This window comes from Cyprinodon variegatus, unplaced genomic scaffold (genome assembly GCF_000732505.1).
Source record: "Cyprinodon variegatus isolate N-32 unplaced genomic scaffold, C_variegatus-1.0 Scaffold466, whole genome shotgun sequence".
Classification (NCBI taxonomy): Eukaryota; Metazoa; Chordata; class Actinopteri; order Cyprinodontiformes; family Cyprinodontidae; genus Cyprinodon; species Cyprinodon variegatus.
This window is the reverse complement of record NW_015150919.1, coordinates 430,599-454,969: the sequence shown is the minus strand read 5'-3', so window position 1 is coordinate 454,969 and position 24,371 is coordinate 430,599. Positions and strand designations below refer to the sequence as shown.

The 24,371-nt window shown below is 35.0% G+C and overlaps 1 protein-coding gene across 3 annotated transcripts in view; it reads right to left on the bottom strand.

The window, feature by feature from the left end:
• ramp1 (receptor (G protein-coupled) activity modifying protein 1) overlaps nucleotides 1-24,371 on the bottom strand; it is a 96,177-nt gene that overhangs the window by 13,946 nt on the left and 57,860 nt on the right. For 2 of the 3 annotated variants that reach the window (XM_015389574.1, XM_015389575.1), the window contains one exon: nucleotides 20,494-20,632. In XM_015389574.1, coding sequence (XP_015245060.1) covers nucleotides 20,494-20,632 — 139 coding nt within the window. The remainder of the gene's footprint in view (nucleotides 1-20,493; nucleotides 20,633-24,371) is intronic. The other variant, XM_015389576.1, reaches the window with a different exon arrangement.

The window sequence follows — 24,371 nt, the reverse complement described above, 5'->3', positions numbered from 1 at the left end:
AGCACCTTGTTGAATCTATGCCACGAAGATTTGAGGCAGTTCTGAAGGCAAAAGGGGGTCCAACCCGTTACTAGCATGGGGTACCTAATAAAGTGGCCGGTGAGTGTATATATCCCATTGTCTATATATATCCCTCTAATGTAAAATAACACAAACTTTTCAAAGTTTAAGAAGAATACTCCTTTACTTAGCATTAAAAGGATTCTGTAAGAAATAAACTTTCCTTGCCTGACTGAAACACATTTTTTCCCAGTGACTAACTGTATTCTTACTTGATTAAAGAGCGTACTCATAATGTTTGTCAGAGTTATCTACACTTTCATATTCCTGGTGATATTAATATATTCTGAGAAAAAGCTGTAGGAGGATATTTCAAACTCCAACACTTGTTTTATTCAGTTTAATATTACACAGAAAGATAAGGTAGCAGATTCTTACAGCATGTGCGGTTTATCAGCCTTGCTTACTTTACCTTATCCTTCACAGTTCACTATTTAATCACATTTTCATTTGAATTTCCCCTTTTCATTTTATGAAAAGCAGAATATTACTGTATGCTAGAAGATGGTGCCTTTGGAAAAACTCTTCAAATATTGCACATTTTTCATGGTGTTACATTACAACCAAAAACTTTCATGAAAATTTGTTGTACTAATGGTTTTTCAGTGAAAGGTCAATACATTTTGAATAAAAGCCAAAGTGACATCATATCCCTGACATAAAAATAGGAAGAGAGAGCCTTTTCTTTTTATATTTGGCATAGTTTCCCAGCATTTTTTTGGGATTAAATTTATGGGTGTCAGGTTGAGTGGAGGTTTCTAGAGAACCCAAATGCAGAGATGGAAGCTGTGGTGATTTCTTGTAGATTTGATATGCAAATGGTGGTAACAGAAGGAAACTATATAAAACATATAGTATATAAATATATATATATATATATATAGTATATAACTATATAAAATACAGAAAAAAAAAATCCAGGAAACACCAGAGAAAACACACATGAGGAGCCAAGAAATGAAAAGGAACCAGCAAACAGTACCAGAAGAGGAGGAGTATATATGTCAAGCAGAACAAAGACTGGGGTAATTAACTGATTGGGAGCAGCTGCTGACAAACGAATCTAGAAGGGAGCTAGGGGAAGGAGACTGACACAAGAGGGCAACAGAGGGTAAAAAAGAAAAACATAGAAGGCAAATACAACCAGAAAACAACACAAAATGGAAATGAAACATATATTCAAAAACAAAACTTAAACAAAACCAAAAAGTCCATGCCAGATATTGGCATACAAGTATAAGGGGACAGTTTTCGACTCTCAAACAAAACGTTGTCAGTTTAAAAGAGTTTAAAAGCCTAAATTGTTCAGTAAAATCAGAAGAAAATGAACAATGAAGCATAAAACACTTAATTGAAATCAACATTGCATCTGCACCTTTCTTTACCTGTCCTCTTTAGATTGCATCCATCCATCCATCCATCCATCCATCCATCCATCCATCCATCCATCCATCCATCCATCCATCCATCCATCCATCCATCCATCCATCGGTCAAAAATTAAAGGCTCCTCCAAAGAGAAGGGTGCTAAAAAAACTCCAAATATAAGCTCTAAACCCCGTAGATGACACTTTCCCCATATTGTGAAGTGGCAGCTCTACTCCGAACTCTATAGTAAGCATAGTTAAGAGAAAGGTTTCTAATGAAGAAATGTTTAGGGTCAAAATAGAGACTGCTTTGCTATTCAGCTCAACCCTTCTTTCCCTTTCACAGACCAGAGCAGCTTACATCACCACATAAAAAAACCCTAATCTGTCCGTCCACTGCTCCATCATACAGTCCCTAATTTGAGCAGGACTTCAAACTGACCCCTGACTTTATGTGAGCAATCCAGTCTTTTTTAAGGTAGGAATCACGGCATTAGCTTTTAATCGTCCCATTGCATGATGAAAATTACAGTTTAAAGATACTATCATGTACAAAAACAAAAATGAGACATAGATATTCCCAAACCATATGCCACTCTATCCACAAGTACACACCAGGGAATAATTAACAACAATAACAGGATAGTGATAGGGTTATTTCTTTCAAGTCTATGCTGTATTACCTATGGTAACAAAAACTATGTCAGAGCTCTTTACCAATACAAAAAATGAAAAAGTCTAATCAAGTCCCCCAGTGGACTATCACCCAGAAACACTCCTTCATTACTTGCATTGACAGCATAGAGGTTTTATCCATGGCTGCCTGGAGAGATCCACTTACAGAATAAAAGGAGAGAAACCTATATCTTAAACCAAGGAAGTCACACAAAAACTAGGCCAGACTGTCACTGCTGAGCAAATCAAATAAAATTTTCTTTATATTGGTACTTTGGTATTCTGCTTACTTCTGCAACTGTTTTTCGGTGTGTGTGTCTTTTTGTCATTTTCCCTCCAGCATCAAAACAAAAGTTCTGAAATCCTCCATGTGATAATGCTCTGCTCCAGTTTTCTCATGTGATGAAGCAGTTTGTTTTTCGTTATCTTAGCACCCTTGCTGCACACTATGAAATGATTTTTCTTAATTACCAAGACAGCTCAAAGCGGAAGAACATGGAGAGCAAGCAAGAGCTCCTTCTGGTGAGGGTTCACCAATATAAATATCCAGAGACATGGTGTGATTTAGCTTTTAAACATTTAAGCTATTGCCTTTAATATTGGCATGCATGTTAAAATCCCTCACTATAATTACCCTGTTTGGGATTTAACACCAAATCAGATAGAAGGTCTAAAAACTGATGGAAACATGAGAGTAAAGACCTTGTGGATGAGACAAAGTTGCTAAGAGAAGAGGTTTTGTTACTTTGCCATTTGGATAGGGGGAATTAAGGGTTAAATGTTAAAAGGAATTGTAACCATTAACTGGCTTAGGACTAATTAATAAATCAGACTGAACAAATGTTTTTATTCCTCCTCCTTTGCCGTAATTTCTGGGCATGTGAAAGTATTAATATCTGGAGGGAGTAGCTTTATTTATGCTGGCATAATCCTCTTATTGCAGCCAGGTTTCAGTTATATAACATAAATCAATCTGATTAGCACATATAACGTCATTAACTAACAGGCTATTTAAAGACAGATATGTTATGTTTAATAAACCATATTTGATTGTTTTAACTTTTCTCTAAGTAGAGTAATTTTAATTTTCAAAATGGCCTTTAAGAATTTTTTTGTATTTATTGTATTCTGGCCATAGGGAAGACGCTATCTGGGGTAATTGGAAACCCTGCATCCTGCTCTGCACTCTGATTGTCATTACAATTACATCAGATGCTAATTACTCAAGAAGTTCAAACATACAATGGTAAAAAAAGTTTTTACACAGAAAAATAAAAGAGATGTGGAATGTTGTCACAGTCTTGGTTCTGTTATGTTTTCTTTTGAGTATTCAGTTTTACTACGCTCCATGTGGTCTAATTCTTATTTTGTTGTGTTCTCTGGTTATTTTTCAGTTTTCAGGTTTTTATTTGTTGCCCTCTGTTGCCCTCTTGCGTTCTCCTTTTTCCTTAGCTCCTTTCCTGTCTGCTCTGTTCACACCTGCTCCCAATCTTCTCGTTAGTCCTCTCTTTGTTCAGTCTGCCATAATTAACCCCTTGTGCAGTTCCTCAGGGCTGGTTCCTCGTCTAACTTCGACCTACACCATCTTACTGAGTCTTTCCTCATCATGGTTGTTTTCCCCTGATGTCCCCATGGTTTTGGGTTTGTTTAACTTTTTTCTTGTTGGATTATTTGGATTTTTGGATTCCTGCCTCTGTTCTCTGTTTAAAGTTCATTAAATCATCAAGAAACTCACCTCTGCCTCCCTGCCTCTGCATTTGGGTCCTCAAACCACAACCAAATCCTGACAAATGTGTCTTAAATATTAATGTCCTGTTAATGTTTTTAATTTCACTCCCATTAAGAACAATTGAGTAAATTTATAGCTTGCATTCCAAAAAAAACACTAGGTTTTGAAGACGTTTTGCTTTCCATCAAGGAAGCTTTTTCAATTCAAAAACGTCTGGATTAGCGTGAAGCTCCAAACTTTATAGAGCGCCCAACAAAGCCTTTTTATGGCTTCGAAAACATGCAAATTGAACCGAACAAACAGGTCCCCCTTAGTAATGGGGATTCATTGGGGTTGTTCTTGGCCTGCAATACCCGATTCTGGTCTGTGCCTCTGAAAAGAGAGTTATTAGGGTCATTGATGGCCTGGCTGACCAGGCGAGATGTTTGGGTCCCCTGCTTGGCGATGACGATTATGATAGCGGAAGGACTCAACTCTATAGCTGCATTGTAGGTTTTTGAGAGCTGGAACCTGAGACCACCTCCTTGGTTTAAGGTTAATTTTTTTCTATTTTAACTTAAATGGCTTCATTGTGTAAAGATTGCAGTTTTGTAAATTTTTAGCAAAATCTTATATTATCAACACATTTTTAGTAATTAGCTCTTGGTGCACTTCTATTAGACTTCTTTTAGACTACTACACATTTTATTAGGTTACAACCAAGAGTCTGGATGTAACATGACAAAACGTGAGGCAGTTCAACAAAAAAAAAAAAACAACAATAAGGAATTAAACGAAAGCACAAAAAGATAAAACAGAAAAAAGAATAAAATCATTACTAGTGTTCAAACCCAGCAATAAAAAATATATATTGTAGTATTAAGAGGTCTGTGTTTTTTGTTTAAATATACTGTATTACTGAAAGTAACAAAGTGGTTAAACAAAGAGGTTAATAGGGAAAAAAACATAAAAAGTTCCACAACAAAATGGAGTTACAGTTTAAAGAAAGCCAACCATCTCTTTGTTCAGCAAGTCTATGAATGAATGTTTGCTTTATTAATACGAAGACTGATGGAAGTCTACATTTTGGAAACAAAACATTAGTTTGTATCTTCCGAGGAAATCTGACTCCATTAGATTCAGCTTGAAATTAGATTTAAACAATAAAGAAAATACTTCACATTGTGCAAGAGATTTAAAAGATTTGTATAGAGAGATTAAAATGTTCTGTGTTATTTTTAAGCATTATTGAACAAAGGAATGCAGCTTTCTGGTGGCAGGATGTAATGATCTTGTACGGAATGTGTTCCAGTAAAATTTATATTTTCAAAAGGAAACTAAGTTTCTGATTTTCAGTAATTAATAGACATTATTCGAGCTTTCTGTCAATCTATCTATTTCTGTTTATCTGATTCTTGTCCTAATATTATCAGAGATTTATTGCATAACAGCTCAAGTGTGGGCAAAGCTAGACATTATCCACTCATTAGTTATAAAAACATGCAGCAATCCATTTCTAATCACCGGGTAATCAGCCTCTCAATTTAAACAGCTCCACAGGGACAAGGTTTCTGTAAGCTTTCAAACAAGCTCAAGCTCACTAGATGTTTCCTGGCCCAGCTATGTAAGTAACCTGATATGAATTCACTAACCGAAAGCATGCATGACTGATTAACCAAAGTACCCCTTAACAATAACACAGCCTGAAAACCTTGTGTAAAACAAGGAGTGGAGCTATTTTTAAACTGAAAGCCTGAAGCTCTGAGCACTACGGACCGCAGCCAAGGAGGCAATAAGTATCACAAAAAAATAAATAAATAAATAAATAAAAATAAATTCCATTTAAACTGAATTTTTGGTTGTTTTTTTTAAACTGTGTGTAGGTCTGTAGCCGATGTTCATATGCTGACTAAGGACTTTAAGAAATAATGATCATCTGAGCAAGATAACCATTTACAATGCCAGAGACTCTCATTGGAAATAGTTTTTTTTCTAGGTTTATATATTTCTATATGGAAATTTCCATATATTGTTGAAAAGAACCAAGTTAATTTCCATATATTTATATAAATAATAAAACAATCTATAACATGTCATTTGAAATATTTGAAGGGATTACGTGCTGGACTATCAATCAATGGTGGTTCCAGCTCTTTTCATGTCATTGACCAGCTCCTCCCATGAAGTTTTGGGCTTATTTCTCCCTTTTATTAAGATCATTGAGACCTGAGGTGAGATCTTGCATGGAGCCCCAGTCTTATTCAGTCATATTTTTACCATCTTCCATTTTCTAATGTTTGCTCCAACAATGGACCTTTTTTCACCAAGCTGCTTGGCAATTTCCAGCCTTGTGGAGCTGTACAATTTTGTCTCAAGTTTCTTTGTACAGCTCTTTGGTCTTGGCCATTTATCAGTTGGTTTCTCACTGATTGTATGGAATGGACAGGTGTCTTTCTGCAGCTAACGACCTCAAACAGGTGCATCTAATTTTGGATAATAAATTGAGTGGAGGTGGACATTTTAAAGGCAGACTAACAGGTCTTTTAGGGTCAGATTTCTAGCTGATAGACAGGTGTTCAAATACTTATTGGCAGCTGTATCATACAAATAAATTCTCAATTACCATTTCAGACCCCTCCATGATTTGGATTTGTGGTAGAACCTGCAAAATAGCCTCAATTCCTCACTGTATATTGTAACTAGGGGATCTTATTAAATTGTTGATCCATTTTGAAGTTAATGGTAAGGTAAACTACAATATGCTGAGTTGTGTTGAAACTCCCTTTTTTTAAAAGAAAAAAAAGAGAAGAAACTGACTGTTAAGCATTAGTTCAAAACCAGAAGGTCAATTAGTTCAGAAAAAGTCATGACCTTAATAATTTTTATGAGTTTCAGTCACCATATCTAACATCAAATGTCAAGATCAAACTGGCTCTCATGACAACTGCCTCAAGACATCAAGATAAAGACTTATCACTGCTGCAGACAAGAAATTCATGTATGGAAGTTATATATGAAAGAAACCCATAGATCAAAGTCAGTAGGAATTCAAGTAGACATTTCAAAACATCAGCTCTTCAGGAGCGAACTGCTAAAATCCGGCTTTCATTGTTTCCTTTGCTCCTTAGAAAGATGGATGGGGAAAAAAGAACAGCTGCAGCCAAGGATCCTCAACAAAACACATGTAATACAGCAAAGATCTGGATTTTCATCTGACAACTAATAATTTAGGACTTTATGTGTCAATCATGCTGATTTTTGCATTAGATGACTTAATACATAAAACACTAAAGAGTATCCAAAGTTAAATTGGCAAGCACTTAGATAGGGTGGTGAAGTCATAGAAAAGTCTTGACCCCCTAAAAAAATCAGCAAATCAGAATCTGAAAACTCTTAATATATGAATAGTAAATGTTGAAAATAAACACAAGAATATTGTTTATTGGGGGCAATTAAGGACAACAAACTGACCCATTATTGTTTTTTTTTTCTTTATATGGCAGTGCTGGGCCTTTCTTTTCAATGAGTTCATCATATATAATTTAATCTCACTATCTATCGCAGCAAACATCAACTGAAAAAAGGTTAAAGTTCACCATATTCCTACTTTAATCTGATCTGAGATCTAATAACGGGAGTAGCAGGTCCAGTAGGGAAAAAGCCATATTGAAAAACAAAATTATTTTCGTTAAAAAAAGCAGATTTTATAATTGAAATATAAAGATAAGTAGATAAATACTTTCAAAATGAAACTCATTCAACAAACAAAGTAATTCAAAAACACAATTCATTAATAATATATAAGTATCAATAAATGTTTATTACTTCATGGTTTTATTTTGGTTTTCTAGTTTTAGAATTTTGTCCTAAATTTGTTTATTGTTGTATCATATAATTGTAATTTATATAATATTTTATTAATATCATACATTGCTTTAAAAATTACAAAATGAAGTCTGATTAATCTATATATCAATCTTCATTAACCAAAATAAACTTTTTAAAATTTAAATTAATTATGTTTTAGGGGGAAAATATTAAATAAAAGTGACAAATTACGTTGAAGATGTTCCATGAAATGCTGTAAAAATTAAAGACTGTATTAAAGCAAGAAAATTTCTTTAATCCTCCATTATAATTTCGACAAAAGAGTGAGGTTATAGGGTGTTCAGACTGTTTTGTAGGCAAAAACATTTTCACCTTTATTGAAACAAGTCATATCTTGTTGAGAAACATCTTCAATTTTAAGAGCTCCTTGTTTAGAATATACAAAATGAACTACAATAAATGAAAATATCATAGTCAGTACTATTCTTAAAGTTCTTCAAGAAATTATTTAAAAATTTGGATTTTTGTAGAAAATATTTAAATGATCAAGTTGTCGATTATTTAGAGTTGAAATCGTTTAAGAAGTCAAAGTTCTTCCTGTGACCATGGAAAAAACACTTCACCCAACTTGTCTGCTAGTAGTGCTTAGAGGGCCTGGTGGGGCCAATTATATGGCAGCTCTGCTGGTGTCAGTTGCTGCAACATACCTGTGGCTAATGTAGCTAATGTACCACAAATGAGCAATGGCTCATCACATTGTTAAACTTTTTGCAACTGTTAAATTCACTTTTAGCCACAATGAATGATGGGATAGGCTGGGCCACAACAAATACAAATCTCAAGAAAGAGGATTATTTAGAGGTCCTGTGCCTTAAGTCATAACCTTCTTTATATAGCTGTGTTATAATTGGACTTTGAAGAATGCAGCCCAGACGTTGCACACAGCCATTAAATGATGCTGTTCTCTGGTTGTATCTGCGCTTCGATTAACCATCAAATAGCACAAAATAAAATAATGAAAATAAATTTGCTAAATGGAAACACTGCAATTTTGAATAAACTCACATTTTTTTGATAAAAAGTTGTTATGCTTCAATGAGGTGCCTTTTTTGTCGTATTAAAATTAGTATATTTTGCAAAACTGTAATGGAAACACTTTCTTTGCCTCACATGAGTAATGCAATATGCAAGTGGACCTTACTGCGTTATAAAAAGATAAAGAACATAATCTGAAGTAGTTGGAGGATGATGGTAACACTGGAGCTCTCATGCGTCTATATCCACTGCTAACATGTTGATTTCAGAGTTATTGCATGGACAAAAATATTCATGTGAAAATGTAATTGTAATTCTTATTTAATGGAAAAAAACACAAATATGAAACTCTTTTACAAAGTTTGCAGAATATAGACATAGCTTTGCAGACATTTGTAATGGAAACATAGCAACTAATGTCAATCACTTGTCATAATCTTGGCACTGATGACTGGCCTGATTTCACCTGCTTATTTACAGCCAGTTCTCGATACCGTTCATCTGATCCACCTGCTTCAGCCTCTATTTAACCAGCCTTCATCCAGCCATCAGGGCCAGATTATCAGAGCCTTTGGTAAGAGTTCTCTAGTCTAGCGTACCTGTGTGTCCTGATTTCCTGATCCTGACCCATTCTGCCTTTGGACCTCTGAGCCTGCCTGTTCCCATTCTGATCTGTTTGTCTGCCCTGTCTGCGGACTCCTAGATTCCGTTTGTGTTCAGTACCAAACCTGGAACTTATTCCTCATCTCCTGGCTCTGACACCTGATCATGTCCTCAACACCGGCTTTGGCTTCTCCCCCCTGAATTTCCTGCCTTCCTTTGTCTGTTCAGTCCAGAGCTCCTGCCTGTCCTCCGACCTCCGAGACATCAGCATCTGGGAATCTCTGGGCACTCCCCGCTCAGTCTTTTTGGCAGCAAACCAGCTGGAACCAACCTCATCCTCTGGGGACGGGCTGAACTTTAAGACCAGGTTATTGATTTGCTTTCATTATCATCTTCCGCCAGACAGACATGGTCACTAACCTGTTTTCTCCCCCTGTAGAGGTTCCTGCCTTAGACAAAGACCCTGTTCTCAACTGTTTTGTCTGAAATAAAAATTTGTGAAACCTCTCCTGCACGAAAACTGAGTCATTTTGTTCTGAGCCTGACATCACTGGCTTATCAGGTCGATAGAAATAAATGACTATGTAATAATAGACTAACTTGTAATGTTTTAGGCCTTAACCTTCAAAACAGTACGAAATACAATATTTTTTATTTATTTGTTTTGAATGGACTTACAAAAATAAATAAATAAATAAATAAATAAATAAAACACTTGCAAGTTCTCTTTTTGGCTTGCTGACAATGGTAAATAAAAGAATTGATTTTCAAAAAACAAACTAACAAAAAATCTGTTTAATCTAAAGTAAGTTATATCAGTTTTTTAGAATACACAATGTAAAAAGAACTCACAGTTTTATATATTTTTTATGACTAGTTTTGTTTTAGAAGTGTTTCCAGCTACAAACCTAATCAAGCACTGTAAAGAAGAAACCTTAAACTTAGGACTTTTAACTGTCAGCTGTGTAATGAGGAAAATATACACCAAATGGTGAGCAACTGCTCCTAGAGAAAATGAAGAAATCTTGTTACTACAATAAAACTGCCTGTCCTAGTTTCGTAAATTACGCCCTGCCAGTGAAAAATTACTCCCTTACTAAAAAAACAATCTATCAAAACTCAAACACAGCAAAACCAAACTATAATTGCACCATAAATGAGCATTTTCATTTCCTCTTTGTGTCTCATTATTGTTCATTTTCCACTTTTAGTTAATGGTTGGAAATATTTATGTCATCCCAATTAGAGATAAGCAATCTAGGAGATGGTTCTCCTAAAACAAGATGGGCAGGAGATGCCAGATCGTAAAATGTAGAAATTATTTTCTTTACTGGAGAACTGTGTGCATTTAAGTACTGTATATAATATTCTACATTTTACTTCTAGAAACAAAATCAACACTTAAAATAAAAATATTTAAAATCCAATGTGGAGATTTTATCTGTGAAAAATATCAGTTTGACACATTAACCTCCCCCCCCCCCCCCGAATCAGAGCATTAAGGAATAACAGATCATTTCAATGTTTTTTTTTCAATAGATTTACTATCTACTGATTGGAATTCTGACTATACAAAAACAAACTTAAATTTGTTGTGATATTCTATGATAAAAAGACAACATATTTCATAATTGTGAAGTGGAAGAACAAAAAAACACGGAATTTTTATATGCTAGTAAAACTGATAATAAAGCACATGTGCGTATGGGTAATCGGGCCGCCTAAATGAAAGCTTTGTAGAGCCGCCTCTTACTGTAATTACAGCCATAATTATTTCAGTACATCTAGAAGCTAAGTGTGATGCCAATTCCTCTTTAAAAAGATAAGATTAATCAGACTGGATGGAGAATATATATATATATATATATATATAGTTTAGACCAAAAGAGTTTGGACACACCTTCTCCTTCAAAGAGTTTTCTTTAGTTTCATCAGTATGAAAATTAAAGATTCACACTGAAGGCATCAAAACTATATATTAACACATGTGGAATTATATACTGAAGAAAAAAGTGTATACCAACTGAAAATATGTCTTATATTCTAGGTTCTTCAAAGTAGTCACCTTTTGCTTTGATTACTGCGTCGTGGCTCTTGGCATTCTCTTGATGAGCTACAACAGGTAGTCCTATTTTCAGTTGTTTCGCACCTTTTTGTAAAGTATATAATGCTACATGTGTTAATTCATAGTTTTGATGCCTTGAGTTTGAGTCTACATTTTCATAGTCATGAAAATAAAGAAAACTCTTTGAAGAAGAAGGTGTGTCCAAACTTTTGGTCTGTACTGTATATATTTTGCAACACTAAAAGGTGAATGGGAGTCCCAGATCTTTTTGGCCGCCAATCCTATAATGGTATTTTGCTCCATCAATCTTTCAGTCTAATCTGACCAGTTTTCCTGTTGAATATCCTCCCCACAGCCTGATGCTACCACCGTCATGTTTCACCATGAGGATGGAGTGTTAAGGTGATGAACAGGTGTTGTTTTGCTAAAACTGGAAGGTTTAATGCAAGCCAAAAAGTTCAGATTTGGTTCTCATCTGATCTGTTACCCGACCTCCTTATACATATTCAGTGATTTGGAACAATAATCCAAAGCCAAACCATTGGGTGAATTTAGGATGTGATAAGGTAGGCGTATGCTGCAAAAGGCTGCCTGTCTTAATAATAATAAAAAAAAAAACCTCTGTAGTTTACATTTTCCACACTTCCTGTTTGCAGATAACATTTCCAATCCTTCTCTCTGTGTAGATAGTGATCTGTACTACAGTGGGTGTTGTGTGGTTTTCAGAAGTCCTTTTCTGACCTCACATAGGCTCCAGGAGCCAAACTGTATTGAGAGCTTGAGGTGCTGAATGAAATCAGGGTAAAAGTGATATGAGCAGAAGGAAATAAAATGGAGCTAAAAAAGAATGCAGCAAACTTCACACCTCTGCTTCTTTCATGTTATGAAACGGTTTCTGTTGACTAACCAAAAATAAGTGGAGTTACATGGGTCTGATCACGATCATCGGCTGGGACATGACCTGCTTAATTGTATAGCTCTCTTAATATCAAATGATATTTTATAGTAGCACTTAATAAAAAAGAACAACTAAACATTATGAAGACAGATGCTTTTTGTGCTCTGACTCATTTACATCTATAAATACGAGACGAGAGTCAGAGTTTCAAAATCTGGAAGCATTTAAAATTTAAAGCAGGGCTGTTAACGTGTTGCAAAAACTATCATGGTGAATTGAAATGCGACATGTTTACGTCTCTAGCCTCAATGGGATGTTTATATCTTTCCATCTGCCTCCTATTTGCCACAGCAGAGTTATCATGTTTTCCATTGACAACATTTATTCATTTTGCTCTTTTTTTTCTCATTTTATTTCCAGCACAAATTGACCTACAGGTGGATGAAAACAAGTTTCAAAGCAAAACTTGATATAGGAAATGAGAAATTGAAAAATGTTTAAGTAAATTACCTCCATTTTTTTCTTGATGGTTTGGGTAATAATAGACCTTAATAGAGTTTGTGTTCAACTTCCATCGGTGGAAAGGTGGCTTCAATCTGTTTTCCCTTTTTTCGTTTTTTTCAAGTTTGGTTGAAGTCACTACAAAGGCTCAATAGCTCACACCAAATTTAATCTCATGCCTCCAAATCCTTCAGATATAATCTGCTTATTAGTCAGCAGATACTAGACATCTATATAAATGCTAATATTTGACCTTGACAATGAATAACTGTCTACTGCAGAGTTATAGACATCAAAAGCAGTGCTGACTGCACAAAAATGAAAATGTAAATCTTACTGCATGCATTACCTCTATACGACACTTTAATGTAGACTTATAGCAAATAGATGACATCTTCAAGTTTGTAAAGACTTCTAACCATCATCAGCTCGTCAGGTATCTATAATATTGAAGTCATTACAAACTAAGCTGAGGAGAGATATAAAGTGACCCAAACAAGCAGCTGAATATTCCTTTTTATCAGTGTTTCCCATCCTTTTTTGACTTGTATATCCCTTTGGGCATTTTGTCTTACAATGAGTACCCTCCCAGTCAAAATTATTGATGACTGCCCAAAAGTGGAATTTAGAATAACTAGTTATAAAATAAGTATTTTATTTAATCTTCTTAAATTGAGCATTTGATTCTTTGGCATGTTATTCTTTCCAACTCAAATAAAAAACAACATAAATATGTTGCCCGGGAGCTTGTAAAGAATCAAAATAAATACTAAATAAAATCCTACTATAAATCTGCCTTTATAAAACTACAGCTCTTTTGAGTAACTCCCCTATAATCACAGAAAACTTGAAGAATTGGGAACAAAATACTAAACAATTATAGTCGGACTGACTCCATTTGTTTTACTTTGTTTTCAGCATTCATGACACCTGTAATGTTATTGGACTGTGGAGGGATCCTGGAGTACCTGCAGAGAACCCAGCTTACACCAGGAGATCATATGCAAACTTCATGCATATAAATGCCAGGCCAAAAAATAATTTCATGACACCTGCTAGCTGCAAACAAACAGTGCCACAGTGCAACCAAAGGCTGCCCTCGATATAGAAAAAATATAACTGGGATTCTATTATAAGATTGATTAACATCACACGATAACCCTACTTTTCTCTATTAGTTTTAGTGATCAAGTGTTTGCATTAAAGGCCTTTGGAATGAAACTGGCCAAAGAAATGATCAACATGCAGAGTGTGATAGCTCTAAAGCCCCTCTATGTAAAAACCTGCTTAACGAATACACTATGCTCTTACACTCAATGTTGTACCAGTTAATTATTAAAAAGAACATGCTCAAAGTTCAGTGCATAATGAAGAAAATTAATTAGCTCATGTTCATAATTCACTATTTCAAAAAAATGAACTAAGTTCACAAACCTATAAATGTTCCTTTGGTAAATTAAGCCACACTTCTACACAATAGAACCTCATATTTCGCCCTTTAAAGGAAAAGTCCGGTCAGCAGGGAATAATCAATGAATCATTGTCTATACCTAAAACTAATACGTTTGTGGTGGTTTAATGAATTTAGCGTTAATCAGTAAAAAAGTGAAAATAATTATTTTTGTTGCTATCACTGAGTCCAGGAATAGCCATTTTTGCCCAAATATAGTAACATCCCACCCCTGACATCTTCCGGCAGTGACGTCACGGTGCTGTAAGCCAAAGGAAATTCTCCCCGCTTTACAAGCAAAATCAAAGGGAACTACTAGACACACATCTTTCTGTGTATACAAAATTACAATAAAAGTTGTCTAAGTCTTTGGTACATTCAAGATAATGCTGAAAAGATCTGTAACAAAAATAATTTCTTATGTTCCTCATTCAGTAGCAGATATCTCCCAAGATAGCCTGGATGCTTGAACTCAATGTGTCGCTTTAAATTTGAAGTGGGCGTGGCTGATGTACAGATTTGTTAAGTTCCGTTAAGCAAAGTTTGTACTAAAACAGTTTTTTTTCTGTCCGGGTCTTCCTTTGTTAGTTCATAAAACTCTGCCAACCGCTCTGCAAAACTGGCATCTGTCACATCTTGGTTGAGGTTTGGAGGACCCAAATGCAGAGGCAGAGAGGCTGAGGTGAATACTTGTAGTTTTAATGAAAATGGTAAACAAAGGCAGTCCAAAAATCCAACTAAAAATGTAACAGACCAGAACCATGGAGACATCAAGGGAAAACACGTACAAGGAGCCAGGGAGAGACGAGGGGAGACGACTACAGCGAAGACCGGACCAGCAACAACAAGGAACCAACGAAGAGTGAGAGAAGAGGGAGAGCATAAATAGCTGACAGAGACAAAGGGAGGGCTAACGAGCAGACAAGGAGCAGGGGTGAGAGGAGACAACGAGGGAGCCAAGGGGAAAAGAACACACACAAGAGGGCAACAGAGGACAACAGAAAAACATGAGAACTAACAAATCTAGAAATTACAACAAAAAAGGAATTAAACCAATAAAACTAGGGAACATAGAGCAAAGTAAAGCACAATATAACCAAAACCATGACAGCATCAGAAATACCAGTAGATGAGTCTGAAACGCTCAGACTAGTACTAGCAGTAGACACTGCTGTTTGCAATAATAAGTGCTGTAAAATCTGACATTATCCAATAAAAAGTGTCATTATCAGTTGAACTTAAACGTCACTCTTATTCTTTCATCAGTCCATTCAGTTCAGTTTACTAAAAGTATGAACGTTCAGTGAACGTCGCTCATTGAAAGTGTTCATGCACAATACTATATATTATATATTATATAATATTATATTTTAGTTCTGTTTATAAAGTAAAAGTTCAAAATAAAGTTTTAATAAAAATCGATATTTTGCAATATGTCTAATTCAAGAATAATAAGTATTTAAAGTCCTTAAAGAAATGTATAACTTTGTTTTAGATTCACTATGCTAAAGGTTTGAATTATAATTTTATTGAAATCAAAAACATTTCAACAAGAGAAAATTTTTTAAATATTAAATCTAAAACATGTTGTCTATAGTTTTTCTTGTTGTAATTTAATGTTCCATCTATGGTGGCTTTGATAGTAGGCTGGTAAACTTGCTTTACTCCAAACATGTAGCAGATCAGAAATCTAAAGATGTAATTTGGGAATGTCCAGCCAATCAGTTTTATAGAAGCACGGTGATTAGCAGTGTCAAAGTCAGACAGCCCTCTTAATTTATCGATTGGACGAGTCTCATTGTTCCCTTCTACTCCATCAGTCCCAAAACGTCCAATTTACACCCTGAATGGCAGTGAAACCCTGAAGTATTGAGCTGAGAGTAATACTGCTGTGACCTCTGCAGGGCTTTTCTCTGCCATTTTCTCATTTCATGCAGAGCTTTCAAGGCGACACGTCAAAATATTGACAGGAAAACAGAAGGACTTTACACATTGCGTGATAACGGTCTTGTGGCTGCCTGGAGGACATGAGTAAAACAAATCTCGAATATTTGTCATTAATACATCAGAAGAACATGAAAATCATAGGAAACAAACAATAAAGTAAGCAGTAGCTAGTTTTGTTGATGAAAAAGGAAATGATGGAAGTGGAACAAAATGTGACAACAAAACGCAGCAGTGTGACAGTTTCTGAAAACCTCATTACTTCAGCAAATTAACTATAATGATTCACATGATTCACCTTAGGAAACATGCTCCCCTTTTTCATTTCAAAATCTTTGAACATTTCCAAGCATGTTTTATCACAATAATTATCCAAGTGATTTCAGTTTATTTATGTAACACTAAACATTATTTAAGTAGTAATTTGATCTATTTAGCATTAATCTAAGTGCATAATCTTAAATAAATTTATAGAACCAGTTCATTCAAATTATTCAGACAGATTGGACAAAATGTTTTCAAGAGGATTACATCTGATGCATTAACTATATATATAAAAAAAATCAATCCTGCTGGATGAAATTTGGAGGATAGTTGGTTGCTGTGTTGCATACTTTGTAAAAACCCATCATATCCAGCAAGCATGCAGTGACAGTGAAAAGGAAAACTCCCCTTTATGTATCCCCATGTTGTTGATGCTTTTTGTTATATATGAACTTCATGATTTTGTGACTGAAAATGGAAATAAAGGAAGAGGCCATACACAATTTGCATATTTTCAGCATTCCTTGAGAACAGGTGGGACACAGGTTTGTAAATGTGGCTTTACTTGTATGGTGGTTGTTTCTTTTTACTGCCACATGCTGGACTGGAGATGTAGTGCAGCTTCACAATATCCTCTCCTAGTCCATTACACAGATTTAAACAATATTTCTGCAGGCTTTTACAGCATCAGAAATAGAATGCGCACAAGTTACCCGGGTTTCCTTTTATCTGGGTAAAAAAAAAAAAAAAAAAAAAAAACCCAATTAAAACAATATTTCTGCAGGCTTTTACAGCATCAGAAATAGAATGCGCACAAGTTACCCGGGTTTCCTTTTATCTGGGTAAAAAAAAAAAAAAAAAAGAAGTACCCAATTACTTAAATCCTGGGACTTGGGGTGGAAAATTGGCTCTTGGGTGCTAGGTGACACAGTTGTTAGCACTGTTATGTTTCTAAAGGTTAAAGAGTAAGCTGTTTTCACAGAGATGTAAATCAGAAAGATGTAGTAAGTTCTGTACGATAAGGAGTGATGGGATGTAGTTTATTACTGAAGAAAATGCCATTGGATATTTAAAAAGCCTGTCCAACACTAAAGCATATAAGAAACAGCTGAGAAGAGAATAGTTGCTATAAACTTTGTATACTTTATGGAGACTTATATATGAACACTTGCTAAGATGGTTCAAATCTAAAATTAATACTCTGAGGAAAATACATTTTTACCAAAGGTGAAATAATACTATGGCTTTATAAGACAGTTTCATGATTATGCCCCAGAAAAAAAAAACAAAAAAACCCTGTATATTCACATAATGGATCCCAATCTGATTTCAGAATTGAATAAAACAATTATCCACATAAGTATGTTTCAGAAAGCTAGAAAGCTCTCCTTTGAAGCCAACTTGTTATGTTGGTTTATTTCCTCTGAATAAAAGAAATCAATAAAAACCTTCTGACAGTGGCCCTTTTTACATTTTCCAAAGGGTAATGTAAAAACTGGAAAGGATTCATAAAAGTAAGTGAGAATGACTAATGTGTACAGCAGTGACTTCAGGAGGCAGTGATGAGTGTTTTATGAGGACAGAGCTGAACAGAAACTGACTGAAGTGACAGCTGAAGACTGACATGAGGGCTAAGGAAGCTGGTCGCCTTTTGACAGCTAAGACACACTGAGAACTCCGTAGACGAAACATAACAGGCCTGATGCTCACAGGAGACTCTTACACATACTCCAAATGTCACTCAATGTATATTAGAGATCTCTGGAGGCAGTAAGAGGGGTCCGCAAAGGGGTGAGAGGAAAAAACATTCCTGATGTTTGACCTTTTAACTACGAAAAGCTATTTTTGACATTTTGAATTCTTCATTCACCATGATATTCAGTTCTGTTTCACTTTTCTAGTGGAAAAAGGCTTAAGACAATCAAAAGAACAAATCCTTATTTTTGAAAAGAAAAAGTGTAAAATACCCTTTCCAACTGGTTGAAAAGCATTTTTATTTGTATTTGAACCAACATATGCCAACTCTTCAAGCTCCATCTGATGAAGCAGAAATTCATATCTATCGATCTACGATCGATCGATCGATCGATCGATAGATAGATAGATACATAGACAGATAGATATAAATTCAATAAGTTTATTTATTTATGTATTTTTTCAGCTGCTAGACTGTTTAACACCTTTTTTTTAAAGTCCTGTCTTAAAAATCAAATTTCATTTAATTGTGGTGCCCCTAGTTTGAAACCCACGCTATCAAAAATATAAGCTGCAGGTGAAATATTGCAAAAATTCATATTTTCAAAATCCAAGCTATTTACACTTAAAATCTTGTAGTCAAGCAAAAAAAGATACTCGTATGTGGCAGGATGTGGCCTAAGAAAAAAAACATGTCACAACAGCAAAATATGCCTTAACTCCGCAATGACTCTGAAAACTTAAAGTCCAAAAGGTATTTTTCAAAAGGATCCAAAACTCTTCAAAACCAAGGTATTGTGCTATGATCACAAAACAATTCAATGTGATCATGCTGGGAAGAGTCAGAGAGGTTGAATGGCTTGGTGTAGGAGTTTAGTCATTGACTTAAGTCTGTGTCCACTGAAGTCAAACATTTAAACAACCATTAATTGTATAGCCTTTTATCAAGTCAGAGGACTTAGGGCTGCACCAAGGCGCTGACTTAGTGAAGCATGAAGCCAATGCTGTTGAGAATGCTAAGGACAGGGTTAATTACTATGAAGGCCAATTTCTGATTGAGTTGTATTAATACCCAAACACAAAGATGTGATAATGAAAGCCTGTACCTGCATCAACCTTGAACCAAGAGGAAAGATCACTGCCGTATCCACTGACCTACCACTTCGGGAAGCACTAACAGGGTTTGAGACATATATTTTGCAGAGATGATTATTTCACAAAAAATATGTATATACAGACCTTTTTTTTTATTTCAACTAATAGTTTATCTGAAGAAAGACATTGATTTTGGGGTGAGGTACACTTTAACTATGTCAAATGTTATTAATACACCTTTTTTTTTCTTTGAGTATTCAGAGGGTTATAAAGATGAAAGGGTGGCGATACATATGTTCCTAAGTTTTTAATTGGAATAAGAGAAAGAAAAAAGACAGATCCAAAATTGAATATTATTCAAAACTTACTTTGACTACAATATATCTTTCGCCTAAACCTAAATAAGAAAAATTAGATAAACTTGGTTTCATTTATAACTACTAACAATCAGACCAGCACTATCCCATACACAAATACGTCTATACTCTATAGTGTTTACAATTAAAATTCTAATTATTTTAAGTTTTGCTTCTTTAAAACAATTTTGCTGCATGTTTCGCTGCCCGAAACCAATTAGCTTGAAATAAAATCTCAGTCAAAGATCAAGTGTTTTGGAGATCTGCCTAACTGGATGTCCCCTCAGCGATTAAAGACAGCAGTGAAGATCATTAACACTTATGTGTGACATGATAGAAAATAAAATAAGAATATGGCTTTTAGCTTTAACACATTGTGTATATAGTGACAGTTTTATCATAATGCTAAGAAATGTTTTAATGTTTATTTAACTGCATAAACTAACTGAAGTTAAATGATCATCTGTTGGAACAATTCAGAAAACAGTGGCCTGCAGCAGCGTTTACAGTCAGTGCAATGATAATATTTGTGCATGCACAAAAGATCTTTGTTTATGCCAAAGGCATGCAGCTTTTGTTCTGACTGACTGTGTGTATCCCCTCTGTTTCTCACCCTCCACTTACTCGCTCTCTCTTGTCTCACTCAGTTTTTAATGAACTGCTGGAACGAAACCAAAGACTTGGACAATCAAAAAGAGTGTCTGTCAAATACAACAAAGTTCACAGCTTTTCTTTTTCTTAATACCATGTAACAATAACCATCTTTTTAAGGTGCTTAAGTAAAAGTGTCTTATGAAGGTTTTTATTAACCTGTATTCAATAAAGCATGAGGCATTAACTTTTTTGTGCTGCCTGCACATTTCAAATGTAAGCTGATTAAATAGTCGTTTTTTAGAGTACCGGTAGATCTGTTTTATCTCCTCTGTGTGTGTTTGTGCTTGATTACTCACTCGGCCGTGTCCTCCCAGCTACACCACTGACTCTGGTCCAGTTCCTGCATGTCTAGACTGAATTTGGCTAAGCAGAACTCCTTAATCAGGTCCTCGTACTGGGATCTGCAGCCTTGCGCCGAGACACACCGAGCCACTGCTAAGAGGACAGGGAGGGAGAAGAGTGAAAGGGTGAGGATCAAAAAAGAAAGAAATGAGAGAAAATGAAGAGACAGAACAAAAAGGAAAATGTGTGTTAAAGACAATTGTGGAGGTAATTATGTCCTAGTGCATAGTTAATGCAAAGGTAAAAAAGAAATATGGTTTAAGAAAATGCACAAGTTGTAATCACAGCAAGTAGTTGCCTGCCTGTAGACAAAACGACTTTCACTGTAATCATTGAACAGCGTCAACATCCACAGCAATCCCAGGAATCTAATGTTCTGATGATGCAGACCAGAAATGTAACGAGCTAAGCATAGATGATTTGCATTAATTGTACACAGAAATTACAAACTTTATTCTAGGTTCCTATGTACAAGGACACCATCAAAAATCATCTGGAAAAGTATACAAACACAGAATCCTCCTTTTTATTATATAAAGAATTATGTGCCTATGATTAAAAATTATGTGTGTGAAACAATGAACACATCCTTACTGCTTCAATATGACTGATAGGTAAAGCAGCGCCTATTTGATCAATTATTAAACCTCTTAACGGATGAGCAGGAGGTGTGAACATTTCCATTAAAGCTGGAGTTTTGGCTTTTCAGTCATCAATAAGTTGTTAGGCATTGACTTTTTGTTGCTTTGAGAGTTAAAATCCAACAACTCAACATTGCTCATAAAGAGAAAATGCTATTAATGCTTCTAAAGATGGATCCATAAGCTGTTGAGTTAACTGCAAAGTCATTTTTTTGAGAGTAAACTTGAGTATAGATTCAAACTGACAAATTTCAACAAAGATTATTTTTTAAACCTTACGCTGCACCTTACTCTACGACTATGTTCCGCACCTAGATAAGATATAGACTGGTAAAACAGTAAAAGAATAAAATGAGCAATCTCCTTCATTATTACAACATATCTGAAACCTTTTCACAGCCAGTGGATTAACTATAGCTTCATAAATACTTTATCCTCTACTACAAGCTGTCACTGAATAATTACATTTTGGGCCTTGATTGAATTAAAGCTAATCAGACTACAGACTAAAACATTAGACATAAGCTAAAATACTCCATAAGTAATAGCAATTAGATTTCCATGAAAATCTGAAGGACCAAATGTCTCATAATAGACAAATTCAATACTTTTAAACAAATTAACCCTTAACATCTTGTTTTGTTTGCTCTGCAATTAGAGGCACAAATGGAAATTTTACTGCAGGATAAAGCCCTGCCATATATCACTGATGTACAAAACAATTAAGCACTTATAGCCATATAGAAAGCGAAGGGGTTTCCTTACAGAATAATCAATCAATAGTACAAATTTTACAGAAATTTCTTTGTTATTCACTTCAGACCATTTTATTAAACTAACAGAAACCATTGCAATTTCTTTCATTTTCTTAGTGAAATTATTTTATCTGTTGTTTTTTTTTTTTATTATTTGTTTTTGGATAATTCTTTGCATCTAGATAATTTTATCCCCTTAACGTTTGGCGTCGGCTAAAACCTATTAGCTCCTTAAGCCTCTTGGGCCCAATGGAAGGCAATAACGTTTAATAGGCTATACAGTCTTCCATTGTTCTCTAAGCCCAGACAAATGTTTGTATTATACTTTACTAATTACCAATAACTGGAAATGTCCTCAACTGCTGCCTTATACTGAACTCCCCTTCAATGAAAAAAATGCTGCAACTGTTTTTGGCATTTATTTAATCATACTTTAAGACAATTTTTTTCATGTTTGGAGGGTAGGACATAAAACAATTATGTGTTTTTCAGTCTTCTTTTAATGTCAAACACAGTCCACCAAAAAAACTGGAAGGTTTTGTAGATTGATTAATTTCCGTAATTATATTGTTAATATAATCCATAGAGGTCGTCATAGTTCTTACCATTTGTCATCCCACATCCACTCAATTGACCGGAATTTGAACTTGACCAGTTCCCAAATGGGTGTCACACACAGCCTAGTTGTTTCCTTCCAACTAATTCCTCCACTTCTTCTTACCAGCAATGTTTTCTATCACCATTGGTTCAGACCTGCAAACACTGAAAGCTGTGTTTCACCCTTCATCTCCACCTCATCTGCCATGCTTCATTCTTCTCGTACATGTTAATGGTGGCTCTCTGTTCTGTGATGGTATCTGGATAATCTGAGCCCTCTAACCAATAAAAAACCTTCACCTAGTTAAATGATGCACTGTGAAAGTGGTGCAATGACCTCAGAGATGTTCAAAGATAACAGGTTAACTCCATTGGTCCAGCTTGTTATAAAAGTTATCAGTCATTTTATTCTCTGCCACTACAGCAAAAATAGCTTTTTATGAGGATTAGCGACAGTTAAACTATTTTCTCAGTTGGAGAAAAAAAACTCTCGTCCTTCTCCTTCTCTAGGCATTAAGCTCTTTAGCATTTCTTTGCAAAAAATATTGAACACAAAACACCAATTTAGACTTCATTAGTTTTACGATTTCCATCCGATTTTTCACTAAATCAAACAATACTAGTTGCTGGTTTCATAGTTTCTGTTTTAAATGATTTACATTTCAAGTGTGTATGATGCTGTCCTTATCATAAACATGATTCAAGATTTTATAGCCAATCCAAGGTAAATTTGTGTTTTTTATGAAAAAGATTTAAAAACAGCAATATGACATAAGTGCTAAACATAAACCTGAAGAGGACAGTCTAATAAAGTCTCAGTGATGTTACACAACAGGGTCATAAAACAATAAAATTTGGTTATCCTTTAATGAGGTAAACACAAAACTAATAAATAGGTCTTTAGAATAGATTTAGAAATGACCAAAGAAAAATGTTCCTGTCTAACAGCAAACTGCTGCTTAACTGTGACATCATAGAAAACCCTCAGACATTTTCATACGACATTGGCCGTGCAGCAAATAATGGTCAGCTGATCTGTGCAACCAGGACAGAGAATGCATTTTCTATAGCTTAGAGAGGCAGTGAAGTGTAGGGCCATTAAAAGATTAAAAAGATAATAAAGAAAAAATAAAATGAGCTCTAAAGTAGAAAGACCAGAGGAGTAAGGATGAGACAAGAGTAATCTGCTGTCCCCGATTGATAGCCTTGCAGCAGCAGTTTGACAAATAAACCTCAGGAAAATATGTACTAGTTTTTGATTGAGTTCATTTCTATATTTAGCTTTATATAACTGTCAATTTGAAAACCAAACTTGAGTTAGATGATTTCTTGTACTGTGCCAGAGAGCCCATAACCCTTAGAAGAGACTTATGATGGGGCCAGAGACCAAAAAAAATATTTATCCTAATATAAAAAGTCAAGAGCCATCCAAGACAGTCATTTAGCATCTGCATCAAGTGGTTATCCATTCATGTCAGGGGCAAATAAACCTGAGCAAAGATAATGATTACAATTTATTGGGCTGTTTCACATATATTACGGGTTGTAGTAACAAGGTTGTTACTGTTTAAAGGGTTACCCATTTATGGTTTAAAATCCACAAATAATCCTGTCATTTCATACGCTTTTGCTTTTATAGAGAAACCAGACAAATGTTGAGTTAGTCTGTTCTTCACCAAATTTATTTGTTGTGATTCTACTTTAGAATGCTAAGCCAATGTTCATTAAATAGTGTGATAATTAGGTATGTCTCACCTTTTTATTGATTGATATTGACCTAAAACTTTATATCCATCATCCATATATATATCTCCATTTATATATATATATATATATATA